The sequence below is a fragment of the Arvicola amphibius genome, chromosome 17 (genome assembly GCF_903992535.2).
Source record: "Arvicola amphibius chromosome 17, mArvAmp1.2, whole genome shotgun sequence".
Taxonomy (NCBI): Eukaryota; Metazoa; Chordata; class Mammalia; order Rodentia; family Cricetidae; genus Arvicola; species Arvicola amphibius.
Genome location: NC_052063.2, coordinates 31,613,839 through 31,638,216, shown reverse-complemented (window position 1 = coordinate 31,638,216; position 24,378 = coordinate 31,613,839). Strand labels below are relative to the sequence as shown.

General features: G+C 47.0%; 1 protein-coding gene and 1 non-coding gene across 12 annotated transcripts in view; one reads left to right on the top strand and one right to left on the bottom strand.

The window, feature by feature from the left end:
- Nucleotides 1-13,827: 13,827 nt before the first annotated feature.
- Trnas-cga lies at nt 13,828-13,909 on the bottom strand. Its single transcript has one exon. It is a non-coding gene; the product is annotated as a tRNA-Ser (tRNA).
- A 589-nt stretch (nt 13,910-14,498) lies between these two features.
- The window catches only part of Smarcc2 (SWI/SNF related, matrix associated, actin dependent regulator of chromatin subfamily c member 2), a 29,576-nt gene continuing 19,696 nt past the window's right edge, over nt 14,499-24,378 (top strand). For all 11 annotated transcript variants that reach the window (XM_038314560.1, XM_038314563.1, XM_038314559.1 and 8 more), the window contains exons 1-7: nt 14,499-14,655; nt 16,451-16,570; nt 18,424-18,509; nt 19,298-19,379; nt 19,473-19,565; nt 20,986-21,055; nt 21,263-21,332. In XM_038314560.1, the coding sequence (XP_038170488.1) occupies nt 14,545-14,655; nt 16,451-16,570; nt 18,424-18,509; nt 19,298-19,379; nt 19,473-19,565; nt 20,986-21,055; nt 21,263-21,332 (632 nt within the window). In that variant the 5' untranslated portion in view covers nt 14,499-14,544. The remainder of the gene's footprint in view (nt 14,656-16,450; nt 16,571-18,423; nt 18,510-19,297; nt 19,380-19,472; nt 19,566-20,985; nt 21,056-21,262; nt 21,333-24,378) is intronic.

The following is a 24,378-nucleotide window of genomic DNA, read 5'->3' as shown; positions in this document are numbered from 1 at the left end:
AGTTGGCTCATTTTTCATCACAGAGTCCATTCTCTTCCTTTGTCGAATCATCCAGAGATGCTAGGAGCGGAGCGTCCACCCAGCACCCACATTTTCTTTGCTTTCCCAGAAGCAGATTGTTATGTAGAATCACCAAATCCCTTGTCTTGCACAATTGGTGCATCAAAATAATCAAATGCATTTGTCTCCTCACGTGTGTAAAATACTTCGCACCATGGGTTTTCAGTACTTGTGCCCCCAGGAGAGGCTTCAGTAGCAGTAGGTGCTGGCAAATTGGAAAGCCTATTCCAGATACTTGGAAATTTTATCCTTGTACTTCTTTTGTTCCAGAACCACTTCTGGTACCAAATGTGTATTAGTGTCCTCTAGAGGAACAGGACTGAGAGAGTATGTGGGGGGTTTATTAAGGTGGCTGACAGCTGAGTGGTGGTAGCACATGCTTTTAATCCCAGCACTTGGGAGGCAGTAGATCTCTGCATTCTAAGACAGCCTGGGCTACACAGAGAAACCCTGCCGTCTTAGGGTTTCTATTGCTGCGAAGAGACACTGACCACACCAACTCATAAAGGAATAAAGGAAAACTTCTAATTGGGGTGCTTATATTTTCAGTTTAGTCCATTATCATGGCCTGACGTGGTGTGCAGCCAGACATGGCACTGGAGAAGTAGCTGAGAGTCCTACAGCTTGACTTGCAGGAAGTGGTCTGTCTTACTGGATGTGGCTTGAGCATATATGAGACCTCAGAGCCTGTCTACAGTGACACACTTCCTCTAACATGATAGTCCTCTTTCTTCCAGACCATACCTGCCTGTGGGGTGGCTGATAGGCTGTGGTTCAATTAGTCCAGCAATGGCTGTCTACCAACAGAAGATCCAAGAAATCCAGAAATTATTAAATTCATGATGCTGGATATCTCAGCTGGTCTTCTGTATATTCTGGAATCCTGAAGAAGTAGGCTCCAATGCCAGTGAAGGAATGCACTTGCCAGCAAGAGAGAGAGCAATTTCTTCTTCCCTGTCCTTCGTATAGGCTGCCAGCAGGAGATGTGGCCCAGATTAGCTATTAATGGTGAATCTCCCCACCCTAAAAGATCCAGATTAAAAGTGAATCTTCCCACTTCAAATGATTTAATTTAAAAAAAATCACTCTTGGGGGCTGGAGAGATGGCTCAGTGATTAAGAGCTCTGGCTGCTCTTTCAAAGGTCCTGAGTTCAATTCCCAGCAACCACATGGTGGCTCACAACCACCTGTAATGAGATTTGGTGCCCTCTTCTGGCCTGCAGGGACACATGCAGGCAGAGCACTGTATAAATAATAAATAAAATTTATTAAAAAAAAAAACATACCCAGCCATTGGGTTTAGTTAATTACAGATGTAGTCAAGCTGACAAGACAGGTCTCCTACAACCCATGCTGGCCTCACTGCTATGTAGGAGCAGTTGGAAGCTCACACTGCTGCTCAGAAGACTGGAGTTTAGTTCACAGGTGGTTTAGAAACACCGTTGTAGCCACGTCACAGGATCTAACACCCCCTCTTAGTCTGTGTGGGTACGAATGCACGTGTGCACACACACACACACAATACCCTCTTAGTATAAAGATAACCTTGAACATTTGGTCCTCCTGAGGTTGAGATTAGAGGTGTGAGCCACCACCCCTGGTTTATTCAGTGCCAGGGGATGGAACTCTTCCTATACAATAGGCAAGTCTTCCACCGAGGCTGTTCCCAGCTTCATAGATTTTTTTTTTTTTTTTTTGGTTTTTCAAGACAGGGTAGCTTCATAGATTTTTGGGGACAGTTGAGGAACAGGACAAATACTAGTCTACTCCACAAGGTACTTGCCAGGATGAGGGAGGGTTCGTGTGGCAAAGTGGTACCCCACCTAACAGAGATGGGTCCCTAGTTACATAAGGGATAACATGCTGGGCTCTAACAACATAGGGTGGTAAACCATGCACTCTGGGAATCCGGGGGTTGAGAAATGTTCTTTGTAGATCAGAGAGGTCTGGAAACTACGGCTTGCAACCTGCTGCCTGCTGTTGCTATAAAACAACACAGTGGGCTGGGCAGTGGTGGCGCACACCTTTACTCCCAGCACTCGGGAGGCAGAGGCAGGCGGATCTCTGTGAGTTTGAGGCCAGCCTGGTCTACAAGAGCTAGTTCCAGGACATCCAGGAAATAATAAACTAGAAATAGGGGACATTTCTTGGAACCCATGGTGGGGAATAGGATTTTACTGGTGGGTTTTTGAGTGACATCAACTTTGGTGGCAATGGAAAGAAAACAATAAAATGATGTCATTGCATGCCTTTAATCTCAGCACACATGAGAGTGGCAGGTGGATCTCCGTGAGTTCAAAACCAGCCTGGTCTACAAGAGCTCTAAAACTACAGCGAAACCCTGTCTTAAAAAATTAAAAAAAAAAATGAAAATAAAAAAAAAAATTAAAAAAATGGCCGGGCGGTGGTGGCACACGCCTTTAATCCCAGCACTCGGGAGGCAGAGGCAGGCAGATCTCTGAGTTCGAGGCCAGCCTGGTCTACAAGAGATAGTTCCAGGACAGACTCTAGAAACTACAGGGAAACCCTGTCTCAAAAAACCAAAAAAAAAAAAAAAATAAAAAAATAAAAAAAAAACAAAAACAAAAAAAGAGAAAAGACATGAGTTTAGAGGCTAGAGTAGAGGTGAGGCTTAATCAGTGGAGTGCCCACCTGGCATTCACAAAGCCTGGGTTTGATCCCCAGCTTCGTGTCCCACACCTGTAATCATAGTACTTTTTGGAGGCTGAGACAGGACTGAGAGTTCAAGGCCAGCCTGACCCTGGCAAGTCTAAAGAGTAGACTGGGGATTAGCAAGATGTCAGTGGTACATAGCATTTGGGCAGCTCACCTCCGCCGCCGCTAACTCCAGTTCCTGTCCATCCGCTGTGCTAACTCCAGTTCCTGTCCATCCACTGTGCTAACTCCAGTTCCTGTCCATCCGCTGTGCTAACTTCACTTCCTGTCCATCCGCTGCCTCTTCTGGCCTCCACATACATGCACAGCTGCACACATAGAAATCTTTTCAGGGGAGCCGGAGAGATGGCGCAGTGGTAAGAGCTCTTGTTGCTCTTGCAGAGGACCCAGGTTGGATCGTTGGCATCCACATGTTAGCTCACAGCCATTTGTGACTGCAGTTCTAGGGAACCCAATAGGAAGGCACAAGGTAAAGCAGTCACATACACAACTTCTTGAAAATAATTTTTTAGAAACAAAAAATGGGCTGGAGAGATGGCTTGGGGGTTAAGAGCACTTAATCTTGCAGTGGACAGAGATTTGACCCCAACACCTACAAGGTGGCTCACAACCATCCATAATTTCAGTCCCAGGAAATCTGATTCCCTCTTTTGACGTCCACAGGACCAGATACACAGGGGCTGCATAGGCAAAAACACAAAAATATTAAAAATAAAACAAACTGAGCATGATAGTGTTCCCCTTTAATCCCAGCACTGGAGAGTCAAGGGCAAGCAGATCTCTGAGTTCAAGGCCTGCCTGATTCACATAGTGAGTTCCAAAGGCTATAGTAAGAGCCTGTCTCAGAAAAACCAGACTGGCAAGGTTGTTAGCAGGGCAAACGTGCTTGTTGCTGAGCCTGCTGGTCTGAGTTCGATTCCTTGGATGGACATGAAGGAGAGAAGGGACTCCTACACGCTGTCCTTTGACCTTGATAGGCCTGCTTACGAACACACAAGGTAATTGCACACGCTGTATGTGGGGGGAGGGGCTGTGGATGGATCTGGACCTGGATGGATGGCTCAACAGCTAAGTGCTTGCTGCTCTTCCAGAGGACCTGAGTTCAGCACCCATGTCAAGCAACTCAAAACCACCTGTAACTACAGCTCACAAGATCCACTGCCAGGCCAGCACTCGGGAGGCAGAGGCAGGCAGGTCTCTATAAATTCAAGGCCAGCCTGGTCTACAAGAGCTAGTTCCAGGACAGGCTCCAAAGCTGTCTCGAAAAACAAAAAACAAACAACAACAAAAGATTCACTGCTGCCCAATGGTTTCTTCAGGCGCCTGCCTGAATAATACATGCACACAGACACACAAAATAAATTTTTTTCAAAAATAAAAGATGGATTTGGGGTTATTTGCTCAGAGATTATCAATATATGCTAGAGACTGATACTCATGATAGACTAGAGGAGCTGGTGCCCACCTATAATCCCGACTCTCTAGGGACCGATGCTGAGATAGATTAGGTGGTACCCGCCTGTATACCCGACACTCCGCAGGTGGAATAGGAAATGTGCCGTGAGTACCAGGCAAGCACAGACCATGTACCAAGCAGCCCTGCCTCCTAATAAAGCTACTTGTGGTGAGACATACCTATACTCCCAGTTTGTGGGAGGTAAATGCGAGAGGGACAGAAATTAACCTCATCTGCTACTTAGGGAGCTCCCAAGCTACCTGAAACCGAGCTCAGAAAGCTACACTTAGAGAAGACGCACAAAGAAATAGAAGGCAATGGATGGGACCTAGGTAAACGACAGAGGAATTAAAGAACAAAGGAAGAGACATGATGAAACTGACAGTTTTGAAGCAATGAATCATTGTAAGGTGGCTCGTAAAGCAGCTGTCAGGGGTTCCCGAAGTGTCCGCGCATGCCATCCTTCCTAGCAGCTCTGGGGTAAGGTCGGTTCAGCCCAAGTCCTCTGATTTGCTTTAGGACAAACCACAGATGCTTAACCAAGCCTTTTAAAATTTGAAGCAAGTCATTAAACTGAAAGGGGATATTAAGCTATGAGTGATGGATTCTTCCTACGGTTGTGCCCCCTCCCCATGTGTATGTGATGTGTAAAATTAGAATGACTCAGTGGGTTAAGAGCATTTGCTGTTTTTGCGTAGGATCTGAATTCAGTTCTCAGGAGCCATGTTGGGCAGCTCAGAACTGTCTGTTATTCCAGCTCAGAGGATCTTGCGCCTTCTCTGGGCTTCCTTGGGCACCGGCACTTATACATACATGCAAATATACACAGAAATAAAAAATTTAAATAATTTAAAAATCTATCAGTTACATGAAACTATTTTGGTTTGTAGTTGAGGTCATTGGAGAGTGGTGTTAGCCTGCTGCTGTTTATAATGAGAAGAGTCACCAGGACAGCAGGAACTTGCTGTCGCATGGAGTCACATGTCACCAACCTGCCTAGGTGTGGAATATTTTACTGGGAAGAATATAAGGTTTCCAGGCGGTGGTGGCACACCCCATTAATCCCAGCAGGTGGAGGCTTGCAGATCTCTGAGAGTTCGAGGCCAGCCTGGTCTATAGGGCGAGTTCCAGGTCAGACTACACAGAGAAAGCCTGTCTCCAAAAAACAAACAAAGGTTAAAAAGGAAGAGGTTCTAATAGAACTTAGAGGAATCAACCTGGTCCTGGATCCTATCCAAAAGTCTCTGCTGAGGACAAGCTCTCAAAACACCAGGAGGCCTTGTGCAAGCTGCCAAAGGAGAAAAATCAATCAATAGTCCTGCCAACTATAAAATCTATAGACCACAACAATGACCAGCATGGCAGGATAACCCGAAACATGCAATAGTGATTGTTAAACTGGATTTGAGGCCCATTCAACGGGAAAATTCACGCCTGGTGACTGATCAACCATTGTGGCTAGTGAGGTCATGGGGCTTGGAGGGCCTACCATTGGCAATTATTGGACCAGTATAATTTCCAACTGCATCCTAAATACTTATCCTAATACCCACAGATGAGTGTAGTTGGTTTGTTAATCTTTACTCTTTGGGGGCCCACCACCCAGACCCCAAATACATGGAAACCTAGTCTTACGTTTAAATACACAGCTTTAACTTGGCTTGTTTCTAGCCAGCTTTTAACTTAAATTGTCCCATCTACTTCCTGCCTCTGGGCTTTTTACCTTCCTGTATTCTATATTCTGTCTTTACTTCTTACTTCATGATTGGATGTGCGGCTGGCCCCTGGCACCCTCCTCTCCTCCTCTCTCCTCTTTTCTCTCCTCTTCCTATGTTATTCTCTCTGCCCACCAGCCCTGCCACTCTCCTGCCTTGCTATTGGCCGTTCAGCTCTTTGTTAGACCAATCAGGTGTTTTAGACAGGCAAAGTAACACAGCTTTACAGAGTTAAACAAATGTAACATAATGCAACCCATCTTTGCATCTTTAGGTAATACTCCACAACAGAAAAGTGTAGCTCTCGCCCCTCACAGGGAAAGCTTCCTCTTGAAGCAGAGAAGAGACCATTCCAGGAAGCCACAAGTGATCAAATGTAGCGAGCGTGGTTGGCCGGCAATGGGAAATAACCAAACTAGCCTTATATGAAATACTCAGCTTTGATAAAAGGAGAAACTTACAGAGCCAGAGTTCCAGCGAAGAGCAGGGAACCAAGAGAGCAAATCACCAAAACACTGATCTTTTAAAGGTATTTTGTGCCCTGGAGGGGTCATGCCCCTCAGACAAGGGATTGGTCAGCTACCCCATCAATCAAAGTGCAGAGAAATGACTGTGGGGTGCCCATCACCAACGAACACATCCACAACACGACTCCTACATCTAAGGACCAGGGGACGTTGAGGAAGAGGAGGAGGAAAGACTGTAAGAGCCAGAGGACAGGACATCTGCTGTGAGATTGTGTCTTGTGTATGACAGGAAGCTGCACCCATGAACCCTCAACAATATGACCAAACAAGAACAAGTCCAACACCAGCTGACATGCCAGCATGGCTGAGGGGACTCTCGTGGAGCCCCACTTCTAGATTTAAAGCTACAAACAGTGATTCCTGAAAGAGGCAGAATTGGTCTTTCCCAGGGTTGAGCCCCTAACTGGTCATCCAATCAGTGCCTAGCCCTAAAACACACGAACAACACAGTTTGTTCATAACCTCAGCAGGTTATATTTATTTTTTCTTTTAAGATTTTTATTTATTTGTTTATTATGTATACAGTGTTGATGCGTGCCAGAAAAGGGCAGCAAATTTCATTATAGATCATTGTGACTCACCATGAAGTTGCTGGGAATTGAACTCAGGACCTCTGGAAGAGCAGCCAGTGCTCTTAACCAATGAGCCATCTCTCCAACCCAGGTTATATTTATTTTATTTTTTTCTAGACAGGGTCTCTCTGACTGTCCTGGAACTTCCTCTGTAGACCAGGCTGGCTTAAACTCACAGATCCTCCAGTTTCTGCCTCCCAATGCTGCTAGGATTAAAGGCATGTGCCACCATGCTCAGTTTATATGTTTATATGAGTGTGTGTGTGTGTGTGTAAGAGAGAGAGAACGACAATAAGAAAGTGAGATAGGGCATAGTGGTGCACACCTTTAATCCCAGTTTTCAGGAGGTAGAGGCTGGTGTATTTCTATAAATTCAACGCCAGTCTGTGCTCTGTAGTGAAACCAGGCCTCAAAAGAAGGAAGGAAGGAGGGAGGGAGGGAAAGAAGGAAGGAGGGAAGGAAAAATAAGAAGGCAGAAGGAAGGCAGGCCATGAATTTAAGGGTTAGGAAATTACATGGGATGAGTTGGTAGGAGAAGGGAGAACTGTTGTAAATATATGAAATTTAAAGAATAATTTTAATCTAAAAGATATCCAGGTAGTGGGAAGCTAAAGGCAAAAAGACAAACTTTTTTTCTGATTTTTTTTATTGATATTTATTGAGCTCTACACTTTTCTCTGCTCCCCTCCCTGCCTCTCCCCACCCCCCTTCAGCCCTCCCCCCAAGGTCCCCTTGTTCCCAATTTACTCAGGAGATCTTGTCTTTTTCTACTTTCTACTTCCCATGTAATTATATCTATGTCTCTCTTAGTGTCCTCATTGTTGTCTAAGTTCTCTGGGATTGTGGTTTGTAGAATGGCTTTCTTTGCTTTATGTTTAAAAACCATCTATGAGTAAGTACATGTGATAATTGTCTTTCTGTGTCTGGGTTACCTCACTCAAAATGATGTTTTCTAGCTCCATCCATTTTCCTGCAAAAATCAAGCTGTCATTTTTTTTTTTCTGCTGTGTAGTTCTTCATTGTGTAAATGTACCACATTTTCCTTATCCATTCTTCGATCGAGGGGCATTTAGGTTGTTTCCAGGTTCTGGCTATGACAAACAATGCTGCTATGAACATAGTTGAGCACATGTCCTTGTGGCATGATTGAGCATCCTTTGGATATATACCCAAAAGTGGTATTACTGGGTCTTCAGGAAGGTTGTTTCCTAATTTTCTGAGAAATCATCACACTGACATCCAAAGGGGCTGTACCAGCTTGCATTCCCACCAGCAATGCAGAAGTGTTCCCTTTTCCCCATAACCTCTCCAGCATAAGTTGTCATCAGTGTTTTTGATCTTGGCCATTCTTACAGGTGTAAGATGGAATCTCAGAGTTGTTTTGATTGCATTTCTCTGATGACTAAGGATGTTGAACATTTCCTTAAGTGTCTTTCAGCCATTTTAGATTCCTCTATTGAGAGTTCTCTGTTTAGGGCTGTACTCCATTTTTTTAAATTGGATTATGTGTTCTTTTGATGACCAATTTCTTGCTTTCTTTGTATATTTTGGAGATCAGACCTCTGTCTGATGTGGGGTTATTAGTAAAGATCTTTTCCCATTCTGTAGTCTGTCATTTTGTCTTGTTGACCATGTTCTTTGCTTTACAGAAGCTTTTCAGTTTCAGGAGGTCCCATTTATTTGTTTCTCTCAGTGTTTGTGCAGCTGGGGTTATATTTAGGAAGTGGTTCAATGCGTTCAAGTGTACTCCCACTTTCTCTTCAATAAGGTTTAGTGTGGCTGGATTTTTGTTGAGGTCTTAAAAAGACAAACATTTTATCTGAAAAATAAAAATAAAAACTACTGTCAGCCAGGCAGTGGTGGTGCACGCCTGTAATCCCAGCACTCAGAAGGCAGAGGCAGGTGGATCTCTGAGTTCAAGGAACCCTGTCTGGAAAAACCAAAAATCAAAAACCAAGCCAAATCAAACAGAATACTGTAAGATCGTTCAGCAGTGAAAGGTGCTTGCCACCAAGCTTGAAGACCTCAGCTTGATCCCTGAGTCTACACAGTGGAGAGGACCCCTGAAGGCTGCTGGCTCACTTCTACAGGCATGTACTCAAACACCCCACATATACACACACTACAAACTCTATTTCGTGGGGAACGGAGGATGTCCTGAACGAATGCGTACCCTTGGCATGGGCACAGTCGTGTCAAGTGCCACAACCCACCACGAGACTCAGAAGGATGCCAAGGCTGTCCTCTCATCCGTGTGCAGTTGATAGTCATACAGAACACGTCTACCATAGCGTTATCCCTCTTCCCTGACACTCCTGAGGGCTCTTCTCCTGCAGAGACTTCTGCTGAGATGAACTAGAGCTACTTCCTCATTCAGCTGTATATTGTAATCGAGACACCTCCTTCAGATGTATTCAGTAACCCGACCCTTGACTCTCTGTTCAACTGTATATAATAAACACCCTGAGCTTCCAGGGTGCTGTAGCTGTCCCATCAGAACGGCCTGTCTAAGTGATCTCAACTTGTTTCTGTCCATGAGTATCCATCATTTCTTCAGTCTCTAGATGCCCCAGTAAGGTTCGTCCCGGGAGCCGTTCAAGGATTAGGGAGTGTTAGACCTTCGTACTGCAAGCACGTGGAAGGCTGGAGCGGGAGGACTGAGAATTCATGTCCAGGCTAGAGATAGAGCTCAGGGGACGACTTGCTTGTCAGGGTCTCAGGTTCAATAGCACAGGAGGGGGCAGGAGTTGGAGGCCATTTTAGACAATACAGCAAATTCCAGTCCAGCCTGGATTATATAGTGAAACCCTATAAAACAGAACAGGCCAGGCATGGTGGTGCTCACCTTTAATTCCAGCACTCAGGAGGCAGAGGCAGGTGGTTCTCTGAGTTCAAGGCCTGCCTGGTCTACATAGTGAGTTCCAGGACAGCTAGGGCTACACAATGAGATTCTGTCTCAAACAAACACAAACTAACAAACCAACGGGGGTGGTGGAGCTTGCCTACAATTCCAACACTGAAGAGGCTGTGGGAAGAGGATGATAGGCTTGACTAGCCTGGGTTAGACAGCCAATTCTAGGGCAGCCTGGGCTACCTAATAAGACCTTGTCTAAGTTAAGTAAATTAACAAACAAGAACACAGTGGTTTGGAATTTCCAAGTGAAGGTGCCTTGTTCTGTCTGTCCTGATTTCATGAAGTACTGACCCGGGGAGGACAGGAGAATTTCAAGGTTGTGCTGTCTAATTTTATGCCAACTTTGTAGGCAAAAGTTTTTGTCTCATCAGCCAACTACCATAGAACCACACAGAGATTTACTATTATAAATGCTCAGCTGATCGCTTAGGCTTATTATTAACTAGCTCTTACAACTTAAATTAACCCATATTTACATGCTGGCATGTGGCTCATGGCTTGTCAACTCACCTTCTACATGTTGTGCTTCCTCTGTCTGACCGGCAGCTCCCCCCATCTTCGAGGAGTTCCTTCTGTCTGGCCCTTCTGCCTATACCTCCTCCTGCCTAGTTATGGGCCACTTAGCTCTTTATTAAACCAATGAGAGCAACATATCTTCATAGTGTACAAAAAGATTTTTATATGACACAACTTGACATAGGCTATGGTCACCCAACAGGAAGAAACCCCAACTAAAAAAAAATGCTTCCATAAGATCCAGCTATAAGGCATTTTCTTAATTAACCCATTGTGGGTCATGCCATCCCTGGGACGGTGGCTCTGGGTTCTATAAGAAAGCAGGCTGATCAAACCTGCAAGCAGCATCCTTCCCATAGCCTCTTCATCAGCTCCTGCCTCCAGGTTCCTGCCCTGTTAGAGTTCCTGTCCTGACTTCCTTCAGTGATGGGCTAAGATAAGGAAGTGTAAGCGAAATAAACCCTTTCCTCCCCAACTTGCTTTTGGTCATGTGTTTCATTGCAGCAATACAAACCCCAAGACAAAGGTGTTATGGAAGATTTCATAGGAGGCCAGGACAGCAGGATTGTAAACCTCAGTGAAGGTAAATGGGAGAAGATGAGCTGAGAACTCAAACAATGAGCAGAGTGTAAATATTCGAGAAGAGGGAGGGACAGCTCATCCACTGCAACATGAAGTCAACGGACAAATGGAGTCTGTTGGGGCAGACAAAAGGCTAAAAAAAAAAAAAAAAAGTAAAGAGTATGTCTATAATGGTAAAATAATATAACAATAAAAATAACTCTTTAGCCAGATGGTGGTGGCGCACACCTTTAATCCCAGCACTCGGGAGGCAGAGGCAGGTGGATCTCTGTGGGTTCGAGGCCAGCCTGGTCTACAGAGTGAGTTCCAGGACAGCCAGGAGGAACTCTTGTCTCGAAAAACCAAAAATAAATAAAATAAAATATATTCTTGTAAAATTGTTTTTTAAGGCAGGGTCTCATTACAGCCCAAATTGGCCTTGAACTTAACAAGCAATGAAGCCCAAGTTGATCTCTAATTCGTGATCCTCCTGCCTTACTCAGTCTCATCTTTGCTGGGGTCACAAGGATGTGCCACCATTCCTAACTAGAAATTCGAAGTACCTATTGCACACCCAGGTCAGAAACCCTGGCGTCTCCCACCTAAAGGTTCTGAGGTAAGTCTCTGAGAGTGGAAGGGATGATCCATCATGAACTCCCAAGCGTGGGGAGCTCCTCCTCCTTCTGCAGCCTCCATTTTGTAAACTGCGGGGCCTTCTCCGCCTCACAACATGGCTGTCGACTGCCCTCTGCTGGTCAGTTCTTCTACTGGTGCTCCAGATTTTTAATCTAAAAGCATGCAAAAAAAAAAAAAAAAAGGCGGGGGGGGGGGGGGGGAGGATTCTGCTAACTCTCAGGACACCTACAGTCCAGTTGGAATGAAGACGAAAACACACGTACATTCATTTACATAGCAAGGGAAAGGACTTGGCAGAAGAAAGACTTCCTGTGCGGTTTAGGGTGGAGGATGGGATGAGCAACAGGTGATCAGGAAGGTTCTGGGTTTTTTTGTTTTTTTTTTTTTTTTAATGGTTTTAAGACAGGGTCTGTAGCAGAAGATGATTTTGAACTTCCGACTCCCCCATCACACCCAGTTCATGTAGTTCTAGGCTTCACAATTCTAGCACTCAACCAGCTGAACCGAGACTCCAGTCAGTGCAACCCAACCCGACCTTGAACCGACAGCAGTCTTCCTCATCTTCAGAAGTGCTGGGATTGTGCACCAGAGAGAAGGTAAGGATGAGGAAGAGCATGTCAACACAAAACAGCCGGGACAGGGCCAGATGACCAGGGGACGGAATGCAGTAAAAACCTGCCAAGAGTGGTTAAGAGTCAGGCCATGCCACACAAGCAGCCATGGCAGGGGTTAAGGTTAGTGACCGTGGCTACTCCAATATACCCAAACATATAAATATATAAATGGCTCCTCAGAGGAAGACAGGGTGATGTGGGACTTCCCTCTGTATGCTGTGATTAAAGAAACTGCTTTGGACCTATAGGAAGGCAGAACTTAGCTAGTCGGGAAAAACTAAGATGAATGCTGGGAGGAAGAAGTGCAGAGTCAGAGAGAAGCCATGTAGCCCCACCAGAGACAGATGCCAGTTGGAATCTTGCCAGTAAGCCACAGCCACATGGCGATACACAGATTACTAGAAACGGGTTAAATTAAGATATAAGAGTTAGCCAATAAGAAGTTAGAGCTAATGGGCCAAGCAATGATTTAAATAATACAGTTTCTACGTGATTATTTCGGGGCTAAGTGGCTGGGAACTAACTAGTGGCCTTATTCCTCCTACAACAGGGTCTCACTATGTAGCTTGGCTGTCCTGAACCCCCAGAGACCCTCCTGCCTCTGTTTTCTGAGTGCTAGATTAAAGGCGTGCGCCAGCCTACTGCAGCTTCTCAACGAGTGACAAGCGGTAGAACCATCACGCACTGCATCCCTGAGAAAACTGGGCTGATTTAGAAGGCAGAATCAATAGAATGTGTTTGTTACACAAGAAGAGATTCCTTGCAAGGTGGGTATAATGGCTCAAACATGTCATCTTAAACAGTCAGGGGACGGAGACAGAAGGATTACGTTGAGTCTCAGCAGGCCACCCTGGGCTACAGGGAAATGCTCTCAAAAAGCCAACAAGTAAAAAGATTCCTTGTACGCAATTTATTGTTGATGGGAGAACGACAGGTTCCAGCTGGAGCGATTCAGCGCATGTGGAGCTGAAGGAATGCGGACATTTGGTGATGGGGAGGCAGCGGAACCGTGTTTAAAAGGGTGCGGGGAAGCAGTGGGAAACCAGCACAAATACAAGACAGCTCTATGAATTCTCAGAGCTCCTTCTTGGAGATTTTGCTATGCAGGAAATGAGATACAGCAAGAACAAGGTTTCCAAGAACTGGGGGCAGTGAAAGGTAAGAGGTTAAGAAAGGATGAGTTCTTAGCTTGGTTAATGTACATAAAGATTCGAACCTGTTTCTATTACCTAATAAATATTGAATACCAAGTTATCTCAGTCGTGGGATCTACAGTGCTCAGGTTTCAATAGGCCTCCTCCTAGGCCTGATCATACATTTTGGAGATACCCTCTTTCCCTAGAAATTTCGGGTTTGACTATCACTGCACAACACCCACATACCCTAACAAATCTTCTTCACCCAAATCCTTCATTATCGAATCGTTACAGAAATCCCAAAGTGTCTAGTATCCTAGCATTCAATACAAGTGCGTATGTACAATTGAGTTTCTGCCACCCCGACCTAACCCACTGAAATGGTGAGACCAGTAATTTTACTTCCTCATGTAGATGAAAAGGGGAAAGGAAAAAGGAACCTATCGTCACGAACAGGATTCGAACCTGTGCGGGGAAACCCCATTGGATTTCGAGTCCAACGCCTTAACCACTCGGCCACCGTGACTCCCAAAACTAAGCCTCGCCGCATGCTTACAGAAGGGCCCGTGACCCCGTCGCGGTGGTGGCCCCGAGGCGCACACCTCGAGCCGCGCCCTCTCGTCTCCCGCCACGCCGGACAGGGTCGGGGGCTCCGGGCTGGCAAACGGATTCCTTAATCAGAGACGACTGTCAGCACCCGGAGAACACACGGAGGCCCCCGGGGTGGCGCCAGAGGGTGCTGGGTGCACCGGCCCCGCAGCGTCAGGCGCCCGTGGGCTTGGCAGAGAAATGCGAATAAGTGAAGGAAGTTTGGGGAGCGATAGGGCTCGGAGCCTCCGGACCGTGCACGGTGGGGGCCGCTCGGGGCGACGGGGCGGGGCTCCCGGGGACCCGCGTCCCCGCGGGGTGGGAGACGAAGCCCGTTCCCGCCGCGAAACAAGCGGGAGGCCCCGTCGCGGGCCCGGGTGCGCCGCGTCCGTCCGCTCTCGCCGCCGCCGCCGCCGCGTCGTGCCGGGCCGCCGGCAGGGGGCGCTCGGCGGGCCGGGGCCGGCCCAGGCGGCGGGAGGCGGCGGCCGCGGCGGCGGGAGGCGGGCGGAGGAGGAGGCGGGAGCTGAGCTGAGCTGAGCGGGGCGGGCGGCGGCGGGGCCCGAGCCCGAGAAGATGGCGGTGCGGAAGAAGGACGGCGGCCCCAACGTGAAGTACTACGAGGCCGCGGACACCGTGACCCAGTTCGATAACGTGCGGCTCTGGCTCGGCAAGAACTACAAGAAGGTACGCCGGCCGGGCCGCACGGCGGCCGCCCCGGGGCCGCCGGGACAAAGGGCTCGCGCTCCCCGGGGCCGGCCCACCCTCGGGCCGCCGCGCCCCTCCCCGCGGCCTCCGCGGCCTCCGCGCCCCTCCCCCACCCCGCCCCCACCGTGCCCCTCTGCGCCCTCTGCCCCCTGCTCGCGGCGGCCCGGGGCGGCGGCCCGGGGCGCGATAGCCGTCGCCCTCCCTGCTAACCGGCCCGGGTGCCGTCGCGCGCCTCCTCTCCTCCGGTGTGCGAGCCGCGGTGCCCGCCGGAGCTCCCCGCCGAGCCAGGTACCGGCGCGGCCCAGGCCTCCCCGGTGCTGGCTTTGTGTGCGTCCGGAGGCAGACGGAGAAAGCAGCGGGCGATCCAGGCGCGGAGCAGGCCGTGGGAAGGGGCTCTACCTGGGGAATCACCTGTCTCCCAGGCTCGTCCCCCCTGCACCTCCTTGGGGGACAGGGCATGCGAGTCCCAGGGCAGCAGCCCCTCAGCCCGGGCCTTGGCTTCACAATAAAGTCGCTCTGCCACCCAGCCCAGCATCGCTTTGGGTTTGAGGTCCAGAGGCTGGGATAAGCTTCCTATCGCTAGACCCCACCCCCACCCCGTAACTGGAAATAATAGAGGTGGTGAACAAAAGGGTTCAGCAGCCCTTACCTGTCTTTTTTCCCTTTTTTACACAAATCTCATTCTCGTGATTTCATTGTCTCTAGGCCTTTTTTCTTTTTCCTGGATATGGCCTGCTTCCTCACTACCCCTGGCTAAGGGCTCTTTTTTTTTTTTTTTTACCCCTAGCTTTCTTTTACAACCTCCAAGTCTTCCTACCCCGGCTTTGCAGCCTGTCAGAATAGTGGACAGCTTCAGAACTCACCACTAATCCTGGTTTGAGTTTGGCCCTGGAACCGTTTGGGGTCTCTGTGGGTGTCAGACTCTTGACAAACAGCTGTTGGCTCTGTGACTTGTTTGAACCCCCAGCGTGAGGCTCTGGTTTCCAGTCTTCCGTTTTTTGACCTTTTGAAGGGAGACCAGACTAGGGTCTTAAGTCTGTAACCCCGAGGGGATTGACAGCTGTGACCTGATTCAGCTTTCAAGTGCTTAACTCTTTGTTACTACAGATCTTTTTACACCTCCCACCGAGAGGTGCTGACTCCGATTAGGGTAGAGGAAATAGGGGTCAAAAGGTAAAGAGAAAATTAGCCTCCTAGCTCTGAACAGAACAGAAAGGTAGGATCCCAGGTAGCAGGCTATGGAAATGTCTGAGGTCTCATGTCCTCAGAAAGGGATAAAAGTACGGTGTCTTCCTACTTAGTGTCAGGCTGGGTGAGTGGTCTGCGCTTCTTGCTAGAGAGGAGACCCAACAATGACAATCATGCCTGGTTTCAGTAGAAGCAAAATGTACAGGCTTAGTTTGTAAGTCGGCTTGCCCTGCCTCTCTCTCCTTTTTGCCCTTTTAAAACACCAGTATGTGGAAACCTGGTCCTTTATCATGGTCCCCCAAGAAGTACATTGTTTCACTTAAAGCCTCAAAGAGATGTTTGTTTTCTTGCCTTGAGCTCTGTAAACCTTGCAGATTTTACTGTTGTTTGGGGACGAGGTGGCCAGATATCAGGGTGTCCTGCAGTGTCAGTGTCGGGGTGCAGATAGACTTCAGGAGCTGCTGGAGCCCTCTTTATATAGACAAGACATGTCTGCCCCAGGGGCTTGCAGGAACTCACGGGGAAGAAATGGGAGGCAGTAGAGAATCTGCCTGCCATCCCTGTCTTTCTTTCCTTACTTCCCCAGTACATACAGGCAGAACCACCGACCAACAAGTCTCTGTCAAGCCTGGTTGTGCAGTTGCTCCAGTTTCAGGAAGAGGTTTTTGGCAAACATGTCAGCAACGCACCCCTTACCAAACTGCCGGTGAGTGCAAAGGGAGGGGATATGAGGCCTCCCAACTGGAAGGGGAGTTTTTTATTGTTTTGCTTTTTATTTTTTTTCTCTACGTGCATGTAATCCCAGAATTAGGGAAGTTGAGGCAGGAGAATCAAAAGTTGGAGGCCAGCCTGACCCACCTAGCAGTTCAGACAGTGTGTGCCATATTGTGAGACCCTGTCTCAAAAGAAAAACAAAAATAAAATCCACCTTTTTTTTCAAATTTCATACTTTTGGTAGATTTATTTCCTACAGTAACAGTTTCCACTAGTGGTCAGGACATTAGGGCTTAAACTAGCACCAGTTGACTATTCCTGTTATTTTTGAAAAAACATGCAACAAGTAATCTGAGCCTGTGGGGTTCAGTCCTCCGGTGTCTCTCTCCTGATGCCCTCTTAAAAGGGGGTGAAGTTTTGGGAGCAGGAGAGATGGCTCAGTGGTTAAGAGCACTTGCAGAGGACCTGGGTTTGGTTCCCAGTACCCACGTGGCCTTCTGATTCTCCGTCGTAGGCACTCACTCACGTGATGCACCGCAAGGCAGAACACATATACACATAAATAAATCTGAAAAAAGTCAAATTGAGTGAGGCTTGAGACCAGGCATGGCGGCACACATCTGATGTACCCACCACTTAGAAGCCTGAGTCACAGCCAGTCATGGTGTGCACGACTTTAATCCTGGCACTCTGGAGGCAGAGGCAAGCAGATCTCCAGGAATGGTAGGACTCTCTGGTCTACAAAGAGAAACCCTGTCTTGAAAAACCAAAAAAAAAAAAAAAAAAGCAAAAGAAGAATAAACCTGGGTTGGCTGAGTCAGGAAGCCTACAGACGGGGCTAAAGCTCTGGTTGAGTGTGTACCTAGCCCTAAGAGGCCCCGAATTGCGTCTGCAGTGCCACAAAGGGGGTGGCTCAGCTGATAAAGTGCTCTCTTCAGCTACCCACATGCTGGAAGGAGAGACCTCCAGGAGGACACGTGGACCGAATAAATTAATATGTGCAATCCCCGAAAAGGGGCAATGGGATTTGAGTTTGTGTAAACTTGTGTTTAGTTCTGGTTCTGTCTCATGACAGCTGTGGAGCAACCTTTATGAGTCTTAATAATTTCACCTCTCCATGAATTTGATAGCATTTCATCAGTAGTACATGAGGTAATCCAGTAGAATGCTTGGTCCAAAATGACATTTTAAAAATGAATATTGGTTTCTTTTCTAACTTTCTCCAGGTCACATGGTACAATGACATGTGGGTTTAATGCCTTTAATCCCAGTACTCGGGAGATAGAGCAGAGTAATTGCTGCAGAGCTCCAGCCCAACTTGGTCTGCGTGTGGATTCTAGGCCAGCCAGGGCTACATAGTGAGACACTGTCTTAAACACAAGCAAATGGCAGGGTGGCGCACACCTTTAATCCTAGCATTCAGGAGGCAGAGGCAGGGGGACCTCTGTGAGTTCAAGGTCAGCCTGGTCTACAAATCATGTTCCAGGATAGCCAGGGCTGTTACACAGAGAAATTTTGTCTCGAAAAAACAAAAAAGAAAAAAGGAAAAACAAGCAAACAAAATAAAACATTTGAGAGGGAGATCAGTTCAGAGTGGAATTTCTGTAGCAGGATTTTTATGTAACAAAAAAAATATACAAGCCAGGCGGTGGTGGTGCACGCCTTTAATCCCAGCACTCGGGAGGCAGAGGCAGGCGGATCTCTGAGTTTGAGGCCAGCCTGGTCTACAAGAGCTAGTTCCAGGACAGGCTCTAGAAACCACAGGGAAACCCTGTCTCGAAAAACCAAAATATATATATACACACACAATGTAACTTTCACACCTCTCCCTGTCTCAATTTCCAGATCAAATGTTTCCTAGATTTCAAAGCAGGAGGATCCCTGTGCCACATTCTTGCAGCTGCCTACAAATTCAAGAGTGACCAGGGATGGTGAGATGCCTTCTCTCTGCTCTTTTATTTAGTTTAAAGACAATTTCCATTATTTTCTGGGGTCCTTCTGAAGTGAGAGAACACATTAGAAATGCTGTGTGTCTTTTCTTTTGATAGGTCAGAAAAATAGCTGTCACAGTCAGAACAGTCCCCAAGAATGAGGGAGGGGTGTGAAGTCTAGGAAGAGGCCTCTTAGGTGGACATCTCAAACTTTGTCCTTTTGGATTAAACAGAGTGATTTATGCAGTTGAGACCAGGAATTCTTTGTTCCCTTTGATTTGGGCAAAATTTGTGACAAGATTACCGCCTAATTTCCCTTGGTAAGAAGTTATGTACCAAACAGGGTGATGGTGCCTACCTTTAATCCCAGCACTCAGGAGGCAGAAGCAGGTGGACCTCTGTGAGTTCAAAGCCAGCCTGGTCTACAGAGCAAGTTTCAGGACAGCCGGGGATGTTACACAGAGAAACTCTATCTCAAACAAACAAATAAAAAAGACAAAAGTTATGTACTGTCAAGACTAAAGACAGCTCAGTGGTGGTTAAGTGCACTGGCTGCTCTTCCAGAGGACATGGTCCCATTCCCACATGGCTGCTCACAACCTTCTGTAACCTCAGTTCCTGGGGATTCGGTGACCTTTTCTGGCCTCCTCAACACATGGTACATACAAGCAGGCAAAACAGCCATACAAGTAAAATAAAAATATAAATTAAAAAGAGAGAGAAAATCCTGCACCCTCGCCTTTCCCAGACAAAGAATATAACTGACTAGGTTACTGTTCCTTCACAAGGCGGCGTTACGATTTCCAGAACCCGTCCCGCATGGACCGCAACGTGGAAATGTTCATGACCATTGAGAAGTCCTTGGTGCAGGTAAAATTCCAGCACGCACCCTCTCCACTTCCCTCTCCACAGTGAGAACACACAGCAGCCTTTCCTCATCTCAGCTACTTCTTCTCCTCACAGAACAATTGCCTGTCTCGACCTAACATCTTCCTGTGCCCAGAGATCGAGCCCAAGCTGCTGGGGAAATTAAAAGACATTGTAAAGAGACACCAGGTGAGTGAGAGGGGGCTGGTAAGTCAGAAGCTTCTGAACTCCTGACTGCTGTACACACTGTTGCCATGGTTACACGGTGTTCCTCCATGACTGATGGTGTCTCCCATCAGGAAACAGCTTGTGGCATGGTTTCTCTGTGGCCCCGTCTGCTCAGTGGAAAGCTGGCGTCTTTGGGTGGTACTTGTCCCGTTTGCTCCAGTGCCCAGGCTTGATAGAGTTGTCATTGCTCCCCTTAGCTGCATCGTCATGGTTGAAGGAGAACATCTTCCACTGAACGTGCCATATCTGATTTCTGATAAATGCAACCTTGGGATCAGGTGCAGTGATATGCTTTGGCACTTGGGAAGTAGCAGCAGAAGGATCAAAAGTTCAAAGTCATACTTGCCAACATAGTATGTTCAGGCCTGCCTGGACTATAGAGTGATATTGTTAAAACAGCCTCAACAAAATCTCTATTCTTTGGGACTTTTTTTTTTTCGAGTGCTTGGAACTAGTTTTTAATAAAAAGCAGATATTATGGATAGGCAGATATAGTCCACTTTAAATTTCCCATGGGTGCCATGTGGTGGTGGCGCACACCTTTAACCCCAGCACTCGGGAGGCAGAGGCAGGTGGATCTCTGTGAGTTTGAGACCAGCCTGGTCTACAGAGCAAGTTCCAGGATAGCTAGGGCTGTTACTCAGAGAAACCCTGTTTCGAAAAACAAAGAAGCAAAAACAAAAACAAATTCCAATGGGTAGGGCTGCGAGATGGCTCTCGGTGTGTGTCATGCAAGCATGAAGACCTGGGTCTGGATGCTCCGAACATGGGACACCCGGGTGTTGTGGTTTGGACCTACAGCTCAGTGCTGGGGGTAGAGATGAGCACATCCTGGGGCTCCTCAACCAGCTCAGGAGCCGAGGTGTCACACGGCGGAGAGTAATAAAGGACACTAGTTGACCTCCAGCCTCTGTGCACACAGGCAGCACACCACACCTGTCCACTGCAGATCCTGTGCAGAGGGCTATCTGTGGGCACACCTGTCCACTGCAGATCCTGTGCAGAGGGCTATCTGTGGGTACACCTGTCCACTGCAGATCCTGTGCAGAGGGCTATCTGTGGGCACACCTGTCCACTGCAGATCCTGTGCAGAGGGCTATCTGTGGGCACACCTGTCCACTGCAGATCCTGTGCAGAGGGCTATCTGTGGGGACATTTAGTTCTTCGGCACTTCTCCAGTGCAAACACATCATTACCTCTGTGTTTCTATGCCACTTAGGTAGTATTGCTAGGAAATACTACAAACTGATTTTAATACCTCCGCATGAAAGATGTCATTAGAGCGGCAAATCTGCGGTTTCATTTTAATTCTTTTATTTATACCTGAGAGTGATTGAAAAGGCAATAGATTTACCTGCTCTTTCTTGTGCTGCCTGTCCAGGGAACCGTTACTGAGGACAAGAGCAATGCCTCCCATGTTGTGTATCCTGTCCCGGGGAACCTAGAAGAAGGTGAGACCCACTTTCTCGTCCTCTGCTACGGTGGCTTGGGCTAGTGGGTGAAGGACAGCTTAGTTCACTGTACACCGCCTGAGGCTCTGAGCGTTGCAACCCTGCATCCTCTTTCCTGCTAGAACAGGAGACTGCTTAGTGCCTTTATCTGGTCAGTCTTTGTGCTTCTTTCCAGCTGACCTCTCTCTTCTCTGTCTCTATTCTCAGAGGAATGGGTACGGCCAGTCATGAAGAGAGACAAGCAAGTTCTTCTGCACTGGGGCTACTACCCTGACAGGTGAGGATGGGTTCTCAGAGTAGTTGGGAGAAGCAGCAGTAGCCAGACACAGAAGCCATGTGGCAGAGCAAGAAGGCACTGCTTATGGGTTGTTTATTTCCTTGTTTGGTTTTTTAGAACAGAATTTTGCTATGTAATCCAGGCTGGCATTGAACTTGCTGTGTAGCTCAGAATGGCCTCAAACTTGTAGCAATCCTCCTGCCTCAGCCTCCTCCATGCTGGTATTAAAGGCTTGCTCCATCACACTGATTTTGTGTGTGTTCCCTTTTTTTAAAATTTTTTTTAGAGTTTTTTTTTAATGTGTATAAATGTTTTGCCTGCATGTATGTTTGTGAACCATGTGTGTGCCTAGTACCTAGAGAGGTCAGAAGAGAGCATCGGATTCCCTGGAACTGGAGTTATAGATGGTTGTGAGCCGCCTTATGGGTGGAGGAAGCTGAACTTAGGTTCTCTGGAGGAGCAGCAATTGCTCTTAAATGTTTAGCCATCTCTCTAACCACTGCTTTTTGGTTTGGTGTTTGTTTGAGACCAGGTCATTCTACCAAGCTGGTATGGAACTCCTGCCTCAGTCTCCTTGGTGCTTGTGTTACCAACAAACACCACCATGCCCAGTGCCCAGTTCCTGGTATTTGTTTTATTTTGAGACAAAATTACTATGTAATTTTGGCTGACCTGGAACTCACCATGTAGACCAGGCTAACCTTGAACTCACAGAAATCTGTGTGCCTCTGCCTCCTGGATTTAAAGGCATGCACTGCTACTCCAAATGATTTTAATATATGTTCCTACTCTGTATGTGTGGGGGTGAGAGGATAACCTCAAGGTCATCCTCAGGAATGCTGTCCATTTCCTTTGAGACAGGGTTTCTCATTGGCCAGGAACTCACCAATTGGTGTAGACTGGATGGCCAGAGGGCCCTGGGGATCCTACTGTCTGTACCTCTGAAGCTTAATCCACCATGCCTAGCATTGTTTATTTAATTTTATGTTTATGTGTGTTTTGTCTGCATTTATGTGTGTGCACCACACGCATGCCTGGTGCCTACAGAGATCAGAATAGGGTGCCTACAGATCCTCTTGAACTGCAATTACAGATAGCTGTGAACCATGATGTGGGTGCCAGGAACTGGCCCTGGGTCCTCTGCCAGAGCAACAGTTGCTCTTAACTGCTGGGCCATCTCCTCAGCACCATGCCCAGAACTTTCATATAGGTTCTGGGATAGAATTCAGGTCTTTAATCTTGCTGTCTGTGTCATTCCCTGGGTCAATTTATTTTCTTTTTTATCATACATGCATACATACATACATATTTGTTTAAGACAAGGTCCCACTTATAGCCAGGCTAACCTGACTTGCTTTGTAACCAAACTGACTTTGAACTCACAAAGATCCACCAGCTTCTCTCTTCTAAGTGCTGGGATTAAAGGATTGCTCTACCACATCTGGCCTTCTCTTTCTTATTTGTATGTGTGTGTGCGCGCGCGCTTGCATGTATACAGATACACATCTGGAAGTCAGTGTTTTTACTCCGTTTTGGGTTTCTGGGATCCAGCTCAAGTCTTCAGACTTGTGTGGTAAACATTTGTACCCACTGAGCCATTCTGCGGTCTGACGTCTGTAGGTTGTCACACACCTGTAATCTCAACACTTGAGAAGCCAAAGAAAGAGGATCAAGAATTCAAAGTCATCCTTGATTTTCTGGGAAGTTTAGGGCCAGCCTAAGCTATGTGAAATCGTGTCTCAAAACAAAAGTTAAAACAGTGTAATAGTAAGGAAATTAGTGTTTCTGAAGATGTATATAATTACCTTGGGCTATTATGCAGTCTTTAAAGTGATATAATATGCATAATTTGTAGACGAATTTAAGTGAGACATGCTGGTTAGCATCTATAGTTTCAGATACCCAGAAGGTAGAGTCACTTGAACCTAGGACTTCTAATCCCTTGGGGAGACATAGTATGACCTCCCTTTTAGGGGGTTAAAAACAAGCATGTAAGATTAAAAGAAAATTATTGTAAAAAGTTAGCCAAAGAAAACAAATACCAAGTATAATGTAATTGTAATTATTTTGTTGTTGTTGTTTTTCGAGACAGGATTTCTTTGTGTAGCCCTGGCTGTCCTGGAACTCACTCTGCAGACCAAACTGACCTCAAACTCACAGAGATCCACCTGCCTCTGCCTACCGAGTTCTGGCATTAAAGGCATGTGCCATCACTTCCAGGCATAATTGCAATGATTTTTGAAGGAGTGGTATGAGCTGATGCAGGTACCCAAGACATACTGTGTGACCAGGCTGGCCTTAGACTCAAGGGAATTCTCTGCCTCAGATTCTCACAGTTGCCTATATTAGAGTATTTTCATACCTTTTTAAGAAATATTTATTTATTTATTTATTATGTATACAATATTCTGTTTGTGTGTATGCCTGCAGGCCAGAAGAGGGCACCAGACCCCATTACAGATGGTTGTGAGCCACCATGTGGTTGCTGGGAATTGAACTCAGGACCTCTAGAAGAGCAGCCAGTGCTCTTAACCTCTGAGCCATCTCTCCAGCTCCCTGGTTGGTTTTCTATTTGGGTTTTTGAGACTGAGTCTCACTATGCTCCTCAGGCTGCCTCAGACACAAGGCTTTCCTGCCTCATCTTCTAGAGTGCTGGGATTGTAGGCATGTACCACAAAGCCTAGCTTTAGTGTTTTTGAGCCTGTTTTTTTGTTGATGGTTTCTTGAGCTCAGGAGTGTGTTTTGCTCGTCAGTTACACACCACTGAGCTACCTCTAGCCCTCTTTTGCATTTTTATTATGAAACAAGATCTTACTACAGTGACCAGGCTGCCCTTGAATTCTCTATATAGTTCGGCCTGGCCCTGAACTTGCATCTGTTTTTCTGTCTCAACTCCCGAGTGTGGGGATAATAGGCATAAGTCACCACACCCAACTGCTTGAAATATTTTATAATATGCTTTTATTGCTTTGTGGTAAAAAGAATCCCAATTTAATTGGGCAAATCAACAGCTGACTATTTTTTGTAAATGGAAAAGGCAGGACTG